Source organism: Chlorocebus sabaeus, chromosome 13, assembly GCF_047675955.1.
Source record: "Chlorocebus sabaeus isolate Y175 chromosome 13, mChlSab1.0.hap1, whole genome shotgun sequence".
NCBI classification, from domain to species: Eukaryota; Metazoa; Chordata; class Mammalia; order Primates; family Cercopithecidae; genus Chlorocebus; species Chlorocebus sabaeus.
The window spans coordinates 33,333,563-33,346,448 of record NC_132916.1 but is presented as its reverse complement, the minus strand read 5'-3'; the positions used below and the strand labels follow the sequence as shown (position 1 = coordinate 33,346,448).

Here is a 12,886-nt window from a genome sequence, read left to right as displayed (position 1 = left end):
CTTCCCAAAGTGCTGGGATTACAGACATGAGCTATCATGCCTGGTCTTGAACATCAATTTTAAAAAAGCCAAAATCCTTATTTCCTTGCAAAAACTACTATACTTAAAAATAGATGTAGTACAACTTATAAGTTAAATTCAAAGTCTTAGGGAAAACTACATATAAAAAATGACAACTTTAATAAATTGAATACTAATTAAAATAAATGAAAAGTATTAAGTTTCAAGAAAAAAAGTCCACCTCTGACACTAAAAACACTGACAGCAAGGATACCCACTATCAGTAGTATTGTTTAATAATAAATTGGAGATCCTCACAAAGGGACAAAACAGAAAAAGAAAATAAGATGTATAAGAGTATAAAAATTGTTATCTGTAGGAAATATGATTTTCTATATAGAACAACCCACAATAATCCAGATCAGCGGTCCCCAATCTTTTTGGTACCAGGGACCGGTTTCATGGAAGACGATTTTTCCATGGACCTGGGTTAGGGGTGGGGACGGGATGGTTTCAGGATGATTCAAGCCTATTGCATTTATTGTGAACTTTATTTCTATTATTATTACATTGTAACACATAACAAAATAACTATACAACTCACCATAAAGTAGAATCAGTAGGAGCCCTGAGCTTGTTTTTGCAACCAGACAGTCCCATCTGGGGGTGATGAGAGACAGTGACAGATCATTAGGCTTTAGAGTCTCATAAGGAGCGTGCAACCTAGATCTCTCACATCCGCAGTTCGGAGAGCATTTGTGCTCCTATGAGAATGCTACTGCTGATCTGACAGGAGGCAGAGATCTGGGGTAATGCAAGCAATGGGGAGCAGCTGTAGATACAGATGATGCTTCGCTTGTTCACCTGTTGCTCACTCCCTGCTGTGTGGTCTGATTCGTAACAGGCCACAAACTGGTACCAGTCCATGGCCCGAGGGTTGGGGATCCCCGATCTAGATAACCTATCTAGAAAATGTAATTTCAAAACATACATTTGCACAATAGCATCAGAAACTATATATGAATCATAGGGATAATGGCAAATAAAATTTTGTAATGGCATTGTGAAAAAGAACAAAATGATAGGACTGTTTTTCTAGTTATTAAGATTGATTACAGCACTTTATTCATTAAAATAGTGGTATAGGACTGAGGTGAGACAAAAAGGATACAAAAGAAAAGAGAGTAAATAAACTTTTACATATGTGGGAATTTAGTATATGAAAAAGAGGGCATTTCCATGGAGAAAGGATTGGCTATTCAATATTCACTATGCCAATATTCACTATACAGTGCTAGCCACACTGTAAAATATAGACATATATCTCTACTCCATGCCAAACACAAAAATAAATTCCAGCTAGACTGAATATCTATATGTGAACAACAAACCCTTGTTTTAGAAGAAAATACAGAGTGTTTCAGACTTTGGGTAAGAAGAGATTTCTTAAAACAAGATAATTTGCAAATAAAAAAAGAAAAAATGATAAAACTATATTAAAATTAAGATTTCTGTACAACAAAAAATCACTGATGATATCTTTAAAAAAGCAACATATATAACATAAAAGATTAGTATCTGAAATACAGAAAAAAGTTCTATAAATCATTTAGAAAAACACAAAGCTCAATTAACAAAGGAAAAAAAGGTACAATGGAAGTTAAAAGACAAGAAAACATGAATAGCCAAAAGGACAAAAACATTCTACTTCATTGATCAGGAAATGCAAAATCAAACAATACAGAAATTATTTTACACCCATTAGCTTGACAAAAATTTTAAAAGAAGCCTATCAGGACCCAATGCAGTGCCTCATGTCTGTAATCTTAGCACTTAGGGAGGCTGAGGTTGAGGGACTGCTTGAGCCCAGGTGTTCAAGATCAGCCTGGGCAATACTGTGAGACCCCATTTCTACAAAGAAAAATTTTTTAATTAGCTGGGTGTGGTGGCACACACATGTGTTCCCAGCTACTTGTAGGGCAGAGGTGGGAAGATCACTTGAGCCTGGGAGGTTGAGGCTTGTGGTGGGCTGTGATCGTGCCACTGCACTCTGGTCTGGGCAACAGAGTGGGATTCTGTCTCACAAAACAAAACAAACAAACAAAAAACAAAACAAAAAAACCACGCCTATCAATATTAAGTTTTGTCAAGGATGTGGGGAAATGAAAATTCCCATGAACTGCCAGTGGGAGTGTAAACTGGTAAAATATAACATTTTAGAGAACAACTTGAAAAATGTGATCCTGTATATATCCTATAATTCAGCAATTCCACTTCTCTGAATTTATGAGTGAACCCTAAAGAAAATGGCACATATCTGGAGATATGTATAATGATGTTCACTGCTGCACTGCTTGCAACAAAAAAAAAAAAATTAAAAAATACATAAATATACATTAACAGGGACTGGATAAATATGTTGTATCATATTCATACAATGAAACACTACACACCAGCCAAAATTTAAAAACAAGATCTACATTTAGCAACATAGATAAGCTCTGAAAAAGAAAGCAAGTTACAGATAGTAAGATATCTTCTATGTAACATTTTTTTAAAAGGCAAAGACAATATATGACTGTGCCAAGAGCATTTTCACAACCTATGTGATATTTTATTTCATTGAAAAAGAAAAAAAACTAAAGCAAATTAGGTAAAATGTTAATATTTGTTCATTCCAAGGGGTACTTAAAAAGGGTATTTATTTTGTTACTCTTATTTTTTGTTTGAAATTTGTAATGTTTTTTAAAATGACACGTAATTTTAATATCTTACCCCATATATGTATATATTCATGTAAAATATGGATAAGGAAAATAAGTAGAAAAATAAGAATAAAGTCAGTAGTGAGACCGGTTTATAAAATGCATATTGTATGTTGCGTATATTGCTAGAGTTGGCTCACAAATCTTTCAAGAAGAGTAAAATGAATATAGATTCAGCAATTAATGGTTTTTAAAAATCTATCCATTAATATATGTCAGAAATATTAGAGATTTAGTCATTCAAAGCATACTACAGTAAATTTGGAGACACCATAAACAGAAAAACTGGAGAAAATACTGAAGAGTAAACTTGATTTAAGTGGTTTACTCATTTATTCCTGAAAGATGGAAGCAATAACACAGAAAAAAGGGGGATGGTATTTTGAGAATAGTATGTATGACAGTGTTTCAGAAAATACGTTTTTGAAAGGTTGAAAAGAATATCATTCAAATCAATCTTGTTAAGGAATTCAAATTGACCTTGTTAAGGAAAACTTAAAAATAAAATACACAGATTCAAATTTAAGAGTCTTCATGATTCATTTGGGCAATACACATACACCACACACATAAAAGTACACATATAGTACTTGGTTGACAAGACATTTTTCAACAAGCCAAAAGAAAAACTAAGGAAGCATTTAGAGGTAAAACTGCTTATGTTACTATGTAGTAAATAATTCGTATAATTTCCATTAAAAACTTAAGTTGAAGTCAGTTATCACAGAAAGAGATATTTTAAGTTTCCATGGCTTCAGTGTTTCATTGTAGAGAAGGGTCAAACTATTGTGGAAAAATCACAGGTAGATTTTTGTAACCTTGTAAGACTAGGCAAAAAAGTAGCAAAAAACAAAAACAAAAACAAACAAACAAACAAAAAAACAGAAAAACAGCAATGTAGACAAATAACAAGGTAATTCAATTGGAGAATAATATTCTTAATTGTAGAAAGTCTTCCTAACAATTTGCACTTACAGCACTCAGCCAATTGCACAGGCTGACAACAGATAACTAAAATGGAACTGTTAGTCCGGTTTCCTGATACGTTCCAGGTAAAGTTCTCCCTGGCCTCATCTTTAGGCTGACTTCAGGTCTCTCTCTCAAGGAACAGTTTTGAAGAATGGTACCAATATAGTTGTACAGATTCAGTACGATGGTCTTTAAAAAAAGTTTTTTACCTTTTAATATTATTGATCAAAATAATTTCAGATCCAGCAGAAACTTTATTAATAAAAATAAAAATGTAAGCACAGACCTTACACCTTTTACAAAAAAAAAAATGACTAAAAAATGGATCATAAACCTATACACAAAACACAAAGCTCTGGAAGACAGGAGAAAATCTAAATGACCTTGGGTATGGCAATGACTTTTTAGCTGCAACACCGAAAGCATGATACATGAAAGCTGGACTTCACTAAAATTAAAATTTTCTGCTTTGCAAAAGACACTATTAAGAGAATGAAAAGACAAGCCACAGACTTGCAGAAAATATTTGCAAAATGCAGATCTGATATAGGACTTGTGTGTCCAAAATATACAAAGCACTCTTAAAACTCAACAGTAAGCTGGGCATGGAGGTGCATCCCTGTAGTTCCAGCTACTTTGGAGGCTTAGGCAGGACTGCTTGAGCCAAGGGGTTTGAGGTTACAGTGAGCTATGATATCACCACTGCTCTCCAACCTGGGTGACACAGCGAGACCCTGCCTCTAAAAAACAAAAACATTCAACAGTAATAATAATTTTTAAATGGACAAAAAATCTGAACAGACACCTCACCAAACATGATATATAGGCAGCAAATAGGCACATGAAAAGATGCTCAACATATGTCATTGGGGAATCACCAATTAAAACAATAATGAGATACCATTACATACCTATCAGAGCAGCTAAAATCCAAAACACTAACACCACCAAATCCTGGCAAAGATGGGGCACAACAGGAACTCTCATTCATTGGTGGGAAATAGAAAATGGTACTGCTGCTTTGAAAAACAGCTGTGAGTTTCTTACAAAGCTAAACAAAGGGTTACCAGCAATCATATTCCTAGATGAGTTAAAAACTTATGCCCAGAAAAAGCCTGCACATAAATTTTTAGGACACTTTATTCATAATTGATGAAAACTGGAAGCAACTAAGATGTCCTTCAAAAGGTGAATAAGCAAACTGTAAACTGTAATATATCCATACAATGGATTATTTTTCAGTGATAAAAACAAATGAGCTCTCAAGCCATACATCTAAAGACATAAAATAACTATAAATGCACATTGCTAAGTAAAGGCGCCAGTCTAAAAGGCAACATACTGTATGATTCCATGGTCCATGGCCAAAGTTAGCAAAACCTCTCAATATCTGTTTCCTAATTAATTACTCTTCTAAAATGTAACTTGAATATTTACTGACCTAAAGAAGTTCTTCTAAATTCCATAACATCTATTTATACATTGCAGCAAAAAAAGCAGACTTTTTTTTTTTTTCCTGAGACAGAGTCATACTCTGTCACCCAGTCTGGAGTGCAGTGGTGCGATCTTGGCTCACTGCAACCTCCGGCCCGTCTGCCTCCCGGGCTCAGGCGATTCTCCTGCCTCAGCATCCTGAGTAGTTGGGATTACAGGCATGCGCCATCATGCCTGGCTAATTTTTGTACTTTTAGTAGAGACGGAGTTTCACGTTTACTCCACCAAAAGTTTCTTATCAAGATCCCTATGACCTCCATGTTGCTAAATGTAGTGGTCAATTATGAATCCTCATCTCATTTGACCTACAGCAACATTTAACATAACTTATTTTTCCTTCCTCCTTAATCACTTTCTTCATTTCGCTTCTAGGACACCTACTGAACAGTGGGTTTTCCTCTGTTCACTGGCTGCTCCTTCACAGTCACCTTTGCAGAGAACTCCAAATCCACCCAAACTCCATGGAATATCTCTTTTGGTGATATCAACAACTGCTATCTAAACACTACTATAAAACCCAAAATTATATCTATTGCCAGATCTTTCTCCTCACTTCTGGACTCATTTATTCAACTGCCTCCTCCACTTCCACATCTCAATGTGAGTTTCTTAGAGGCATCTCAAACTTAACATGGCCAAGCTAAAATACCAACCTTTCCTCTCTCTCCCATTCATAAATCTGCAGACTTTCCCGTAACAGTAAATGGCACTTCCTCCATTCTAGTTGCTCAGGTTAGAAACTTTGAAGTCATTTTTGACTCTTACTCTCACACAATCTGTCAGCAAAATCTGTTGGTTATACTATCAAAACGTATCCAGATTCTCTCACCTGGATTATTACTTTAGTTTCCTAACCAGTCTCTCTGTTTCTACTCTTGCTTCCCCATGGTCTATGCTCAACACAATTTAAAAGAAATATTCACTTCAGGCCAGTTGCAGTGGCGTCTGCCTCTAATCCCAGCACTTTTGGAGGCAGAGGCAGGAGGATCGCTTGAGGCAATCACTTGAGGAGTTCAAGACCAGCCTGGGCAACACAGTGAGACCCTGTCTCTACAAAAAGACAAAAATTATCTCCACTTTTATGTAATTTCAGTTAAAAAAAAAAAAAGGAAAAAATACAAAATTAGCTGGGCATGTTGGTACATGTCCAACTACCTGGGCAACTGAGTTGGGAGGATTACTTGAGCCCAGGAGTTCAAGGATGCAGTGAGCTATGACTTCACTGCAGCCTGGGTGACACAGTGAGACTCTGCCTCAGGCAAAAAGAAAGAGGCCAGGCAGGATGGCTCATGTCTGTAATCCAGCACTTTGCAAGGCTGAGGTGGGTGGATCACTTGAGGTCAGGAATTCGAGACCAGCCTGACCAACATGGTGAAACCCTATCTCTACTAAAAATACAAAATTAGCCAGGTATGGTGGTGCATGCCTGTAATCCCAGCTACTTGGGAGGCCAAGGATGAAGAATTGCTTAAACTTGGGAGGTGGAGGTTGCAGTGAGCCAAGATTGTGCCATTGCACTGCAGCCTGGGCAACAAGAGCAAAACTCCATCGAAGAGAGAGAGAAAAAGAAAGAGAGAGAGAGAAAGAAAAGTAGTCATTTTTAAAAAGTCAGATCATGCCCTCATCTGCACAAAACTCTCCAATGCTTTCCCAACTCAATTAAAAACGTTAGTCCTTTCAGTCACGTACATGTTCTCCCACCATTACTTCCTTTCTCTGTGACCTCATGTTATTCTCTTTGTACTCATTGTGCTCCAGCCACACTAGCCTTCTTGCTGTTTCTCAAATGTGCACTCAGGCTCCTGCCCGAGGCCTTTGCACTAACTCTCTTCATTAGAATGCTATTTGCCCAGGCATCTATATGGTTTATTCTCTCCTCTACTTCATATCTCCTCAATTGTCCCCTTCTGGATTAGGTCTTTTCTAACCACTTTATTTAAAAGTAAACCTAGCCCCTCACATCCTGACACTCCCCATTCCCCTTCCCAGTTGTTTTATTCTCCACTGCATTTGTCTTCATTTCATTTACTAAATGTTTTACATATTTATTTACTATCTCTTCTCAGTAGAATGTAAGCTCTATGACAGTAGGAATTTTTATATATTGTGGTCAGTGCTGTATCCTCAATGTACTGTTATATAAAAGGGACTCAACAGAGATTTGTTGAGTAAATGCGTGGGTGAAACGGAATATGAGAACCAATGAGTGAAAAATGGTCTGTATGGTTGATGTGGAGAGCAGTATATGAAGTGAGTCTGAAAGAGTACCAGATGATGTCAGGCTTTATAAAGGAGTTTTGCCTTTATTTTAACAGTAGCAGGACACCATTGAATAGTTTTAACCAAGAGAAAATCTGATCAGATCTGCAGTTTCAAAAAAATCATTCTGGTAGCTATAATGGAGAACTAATGGAGGAGGGTCATTGTGAATAATTGCTACTGTTGCGGTCTTGAGAGATTACCGCAGTTTGAAGACAGGTGGAGAGAAAAATATATTTGAAGGATATTTTGGGAGATAAGATTGGCAGAACTTGGTAATAATTTAGCCATAAAAGTATGGAGGGCAAGAAGAAATAAAGAATAATGTTTAGCTTGCAAATTTTCACAAGCAGATGGATGGTAGTGTCCTTTGCTGAAATAAGGAACACTGAAAAAGAATCAGATTTGTAAGAGATAACTATGCATTTGATTTTAGGAATGTTGAGTTTGAGATGCTTTTGAGATATCCAAAAAGAAATATCCAAGAGATAGATATGTGAAAGCTGAGAGGTGAAGCTGAATGGAGCTATTCATTTGAGAGTCATAAGTGTTGGTGAAGCCATGGGTACACATGAGATCATATTTAACTACGGCATAAAAAGGCACCCAGCCTTAAGAAACTACCCTACCCTTTATGGACTGGATAGAAGATGATCATCCCAAAAAGGAGATAAAAACGGAATGGTTTTGTTTTGTTTTCTCAATCACACTCATAAGTTATTCCCTTTTTAAAATTCGGATTCAAACTAGAAGTGTTAGAATGTAACAGGCTTTTGAAATTCGACCAATTCATCAGAACTATGCATCTATTCAAAAATAGCTCACTTACAGAAACAATGTAAAGAATTCACAATATCTGTCTCTTTGTAGCTTCAAAGTACATCAATACACAAAAAGCACCCTTCCTTTCCCACCCCACACCGCCAAGTATGTATGATTCGGCTTACTGACGTTTCCTGAAAGTACCCTATCTCTCGCTCTGGGCCTTAGCATATGCTGTTCTTTTGATCTTCATTTCCCCTGGGATGAAGATTTCCCTGGCTTTCCAAGACTGGGCTAAGTGATCTCCTTCTAGGCATCCCAGTGATATCATATAGTATTGTAACTGTATGTCTAACAACTGGTTCCTCTTAACTGGATAAGACTGTCTTTCTCATTGTTGTATATTCAGTGCCTAGCAAGATGAAAGTTTTAGAATTTAATGTAATGCAATTCTGCAACGTAAAGAATTAAAATCTACACCGATTATCAGTCCACTGATGGCCGTTCAAACCTCGACTTTTCTCAAATAATGACTTTCTAAAAGCAAATAAAGCCCAGAACATCCCTAAGCAAAGGCAAACGAAGGTGCAAATGCGCAGAGATTCCAAATCCATCCCGCGCCTGCCCACAGAAAAGGGTGGAAGCAGAAGCAGCAGCCCGAAGCTCCAGTTTCCACAGCATCCTTCCTTCTTGGCCTTACTTAGGCCGCTCCCTGCGACCCTCGGGATCAGGATCCCTAAATCCTCGCCTCACCCACCACACCCCGCGCTTGGGCAGCTGGACTAGTCCTTGCCACGCAAGCCACTGGAAAAATCCTTGGACAAAGGGAGGCCACCCTAGATGGCTTCGTCTCCAAAATCCCAGAGGAAATGGAGGAAGGAAAAACCCTGTCAAGGAAAGGTGACAACCCAGCCTACAGTGCTTACCAAGCAGACGCTCTCAGTCAGCCCCTGCCACCGCTAACCGTTGGTTCGCGGGCAGTCACAGGCGACGTCGCGGAGGCCCCTGGGGATTGTAGTTTCTGTCGCAAACAAAACGCGCCGGCAGCATCAAAACTACATTCCCCACAAGTCAACGCGAAGACGTCCCACCGACTTAAATCTGGGATTCGGAGTAATAAAGAGGCCGTCACTACTTTTACGGTGATCTTAAATGTAGACTCAATTTCGTCCAGGAGTCCCTTTGCGCCCTTTTTCTTTGTCGTGCTTGTTTTGTGTGTGACGAAGTCTCAGTGTACTTCTACGCCTTACTTTTTCCTTCCCCTTCTCTAGGACACACTCCAAACATCCGGGAACAGAAACCGCCCCAGGGCGCAAGCTTAGAGCCTCCGAAGGCGCTTGTGCCCTGTTCTAAGTCACGCATGCGTAGCAGCCGGCAGCGGTTGGCAGCCGCGCGCGGCGCACTGGGGGTCCGGAGATAGCCTGCCAGAGGGCGGGGCTTTTTCCAATGGCTTTGCCTCGGCGGGTCGCGTCTGCCTGGGCGGGGAAGAAGGCGCTGGGGCCGGGGTGGCTCCCGGTTTGTGCCAGGCGGAGAAAGGGGAGGGGCTGGGGGTGAGGACCCCGTCTCCCCTCCCTGCTCCCGCCCTCTGGGCTGATCCCCACCGATGGGGCTGGGCGAAGGGCGGGCTTTGCGCCTTGGGGCCCGCCGCCCCGCCAGCTCCGCGGCCCAGCCCTGCGCTCGAGGATTGCCAGGGCCGCCCTATGCCCTCTGGCTCGGCGGTGGTGGGCGAGGGTGCAGGGATCGGAGAAGTAGCGTCTTCCCGGGGGTCCGGAATTGGCGGGGCTGGGGACGCTCTTTTTCACCGCCGCCCGCCGAGACAGCGGCTTCCCGAGACTGCCGCCCTCCAGCAGCGCCAAAGCCTCCGGCCGCTGCGGCCAGTGGGCCAGGGTTCAGCGAGCCTTCCCTGCCGGCGCCCGGCCGGCTGCTGAGGCGCTGGGAGGAGCTGCGGAGGGCGGGGACTGGTGTCGGAGGAGGGGCGGGGTGGGAAAGCTCGAGAGAACCCGGTGGCTGCACAGACAAAAAAGCCCCGAATGGCTGGAGGGCGTTCAACTGTTACCAGCCTTTTGGGGCAGAGCACGGATTTGACAGCTCCACAACGTGAGGATATCCGCTGACCCCGCGAGACGGAGGAGAACGCTTCCCCGAAATTCTGCGTCCACCAAAGCCAGCGCTGCAAGGTTGCAACTTTCCAACTTTTGTTTTCCAGAAAGAAGACTGCCCTTTAGTGTACAAGGAGAGGGTGAGAGGGTGATCTAGCTTGTAGATCGGCTGAAGACACCAGTGGTTCCAAATGTTACCCATATGTGTGTTTTCATGACGATTTGATTTCTCTGATTTTATTTTTACATTTTTCATTTTAAAAACACAGAGTGATTTTGGGGGGCATGCTGAAAGGTAACTGAAGACCGCAAAGGAAAAACTATTGTCATGGCTGAAGGAGAGAATGAAGTGAGATGGGATGGACTGTGCAGTAGAGATTCAACTACTAGAGAGACAGCACTGGAAAACATTAGGCAAACCATTTTGAGGAAAAGCGAGTGTCTTCGTTCGGTGAAAGAAACACCTCATCGTCCATCAGACGGGCTTTCAAATACCGAGTCTTCGGATGGGTTGAATAAGCTACTTGCTCATCTGCTTATGCTTTCTAAGAGGTGTCCCTTCAAAGATGTAAGAGAGAAAAGTGAGTTTATTCTGAAAAGCATCCAGGTAAGGAAGAGCATTTTAAATACAACTGTCTCCCTAGTACAGTGAAATTTTATTTGCAATTGTTCACGTTGTGTTTGTTTCTATTAAGTTGTTATGTAAACTTTGATTATGAGTTTACATCTTTAAATTAGAGTGTTCTGTAAGTAAACAAGTAGCGTTTTTCTAGAGAGTTTTAGGCAGAAACTGCTTTGCTCCTGGAAGAATATATGAAAACTACAGTTAATTCCAAGTAAATACTTGTTTTTCCTTATATTTCTTTTTACATGTTGTTGGGAAATGTAGCCAGTGTGTTTTTTCACATTGTCACAGTGTTCTGAGTGGAAAGGCTCACATTTAAAAGCCTCTAAAATGATAAAGGATATTAAATGTTTCCTAGTCAGCCTGTTCAATATAATTGGTGGAACAATTTTCTCTTATTTTTAAAAACAAAACAAACCAGGATGTGTTCTTTAAATGCAACCTCTCTTTTTTCCAGAAGAGAATTATATAAATAATAAAAAGCTCTCTTAAAAAAGCTAACATCTTCATGTTGAAAAGGTGGACCCAGGTGGGGTATTTGATAGAAACACTTTTATGGCAAATTGCTCAACCAGCTTTCTCTGTGTTTGCCTGAATTGTTTCTTTTTCACATGTGTAGCTATTTAAGATATGAGTGCAGCAGGTTAAAAATATTATAGTTTTTCCTCCATTTTTTTCATAATTTATCTTGTTTTATTACAAGGTGTGTGAGAAGACTTTTTTTTAAAAAAAGTTTTTAGATATTGAGAATATTCAGTAACACCTTATATATGCTTGTCAATCTTTACATTTCTCAATCTACATGTGTTGTCCCAAGTCATGTATGAGAGGTTCTTAAAATTTAAAATGTACTTGGGTAACTATGTAAGTTAAAATTGACAGTTTTTATATACTGGCTTGAATTTAGTTTAAAGCAACAGAAAAATAATATCCACAAAATGAAGACTCTATTTAAGATCTTGGGATATTCCTTCTCACTAACACTTTGGAAACAATTGTTACAATTCAGAGTTACCAGAGAGGAATTAATATACTAGGTAACTGAAGTTTACCCTTTGAAACACAGAAAGTTACTTCTCTATCTTCTAGACTGTAGTGGCTATAACAACCATTTTTGTCCATAATGGGGTCATCATTAAGCGTATCAAGTATTGTTGTGCAGCAAAGGGTGGAGGACTGACTATATGATCCAGTAGTTTTTATATTTTTTGTGTGTAATTTTTATAGTTTTTCTCTTGTTTCCTTTGCCATCAGGATACTTGACTTTGGTCTCTTCCTGATCTTTCATTTTGCTGCTTAATTTATATTAGAATGGGAAACCAGATAACTGATTTTGTTAAGAGTTATATTGAAAATAAAAGTGACCAGGCTCTGGGGAGTATAGTGTCAGAGGATTTCAATATAATGATAAATACATGGATACTGGAGTCAGAGTTGGGCTCAAATTCCGCTCCTTTACTAATGTCCTTACCTGTAACCTTGGGCAAATTCCTTGACCTTTCTTAGCTTGAATTTCCACGTCTGTAAAATGGGAATAACAACACAGAGCTCTTGTGAGAATCAAATGAGACGTAAAGTGCTCTGGTATATATAGTAGATGCTCCTCTCCCTTTCATAAGTGAAATACATAGACTATGCGATATATATTTCAAGACTCATTCATCCTGCAAAAGGACTCAAGAATTTCCTTTCCTGGGAAGGTTCCCTATAGACATACTCTTTTTTTGCATCTCTGCATCTATTGTACAATTATAACAGGCACTTTACTTATATTGTGTTATAAGCACATGCTTATGTGTCTGTCTCCCATAGGAAGGCTGTGAGTTCTTAAGAGTATTGGCTGGGACCTGGAAGCTACTAAATAAATATCCAGTGGATGAACAAATTTATACTTTCCTTCTTTCTGTTTTTCA

The 12,886-nt window shown here is 39.4% G+C and overlaps 2 protein-coding genes across 10 annotated transcripts in view; one reads left to right on the top strand and one right to left on the bottom strand.

Moving 5' to 3' along the window:
* CEP57L1 (centrosomal protein 57 like 1) overlaps nucleotides 1-9,534 on the bottom strand; it is a 64,027-nt gene extending 54,493 nt beyond the window's left edge. For 7 of the 9 annotated variants that reach the window (XM_008007396.3, XM_073022396.1, XM_038001041.2 and 4 more), the window contains exon 1: nucleotides 9,176-9,534. Coding sequence is in view for 2 of the 9 variants with exons in the window: in XM_073022395.1 (XP_072878496.1) it covers nucleotides 605-607 (3 nt within the window). In the remaining 7 variants the exon portion in view is untranslated. Of the gene's footprint in view, nucleotides 1-604; nucleotides 661-9,175 lie in introns of all 9 variants that reach the window. The other 2 variants (XM_073022395.1, XM_073022398.1) reach the window with 2 other exon arrangements.
* A 369-nt stretch (nucleotides 9,535-9,903) lies between these two features.
* Nucleotides 9,904-12,886, top strand: part of SESN1 (sestrin 1) — a 109,249-nt gene continuing 106,266 nt past the window's right edge. Inside the window, exon 1 of the mRNA XM_038001038.2 lies at nucleotides 9,904-10,955. Within this exon, the coding sequence (XP_037856966.1) occupies nucleotides 10,677-10,955 (279 nt within the window). The 5' untranslated portion in view covers nucleotides 9,904-10,676. The remainder of the gene's footprint in view (nucleotides 10,956-12,886) is intronic.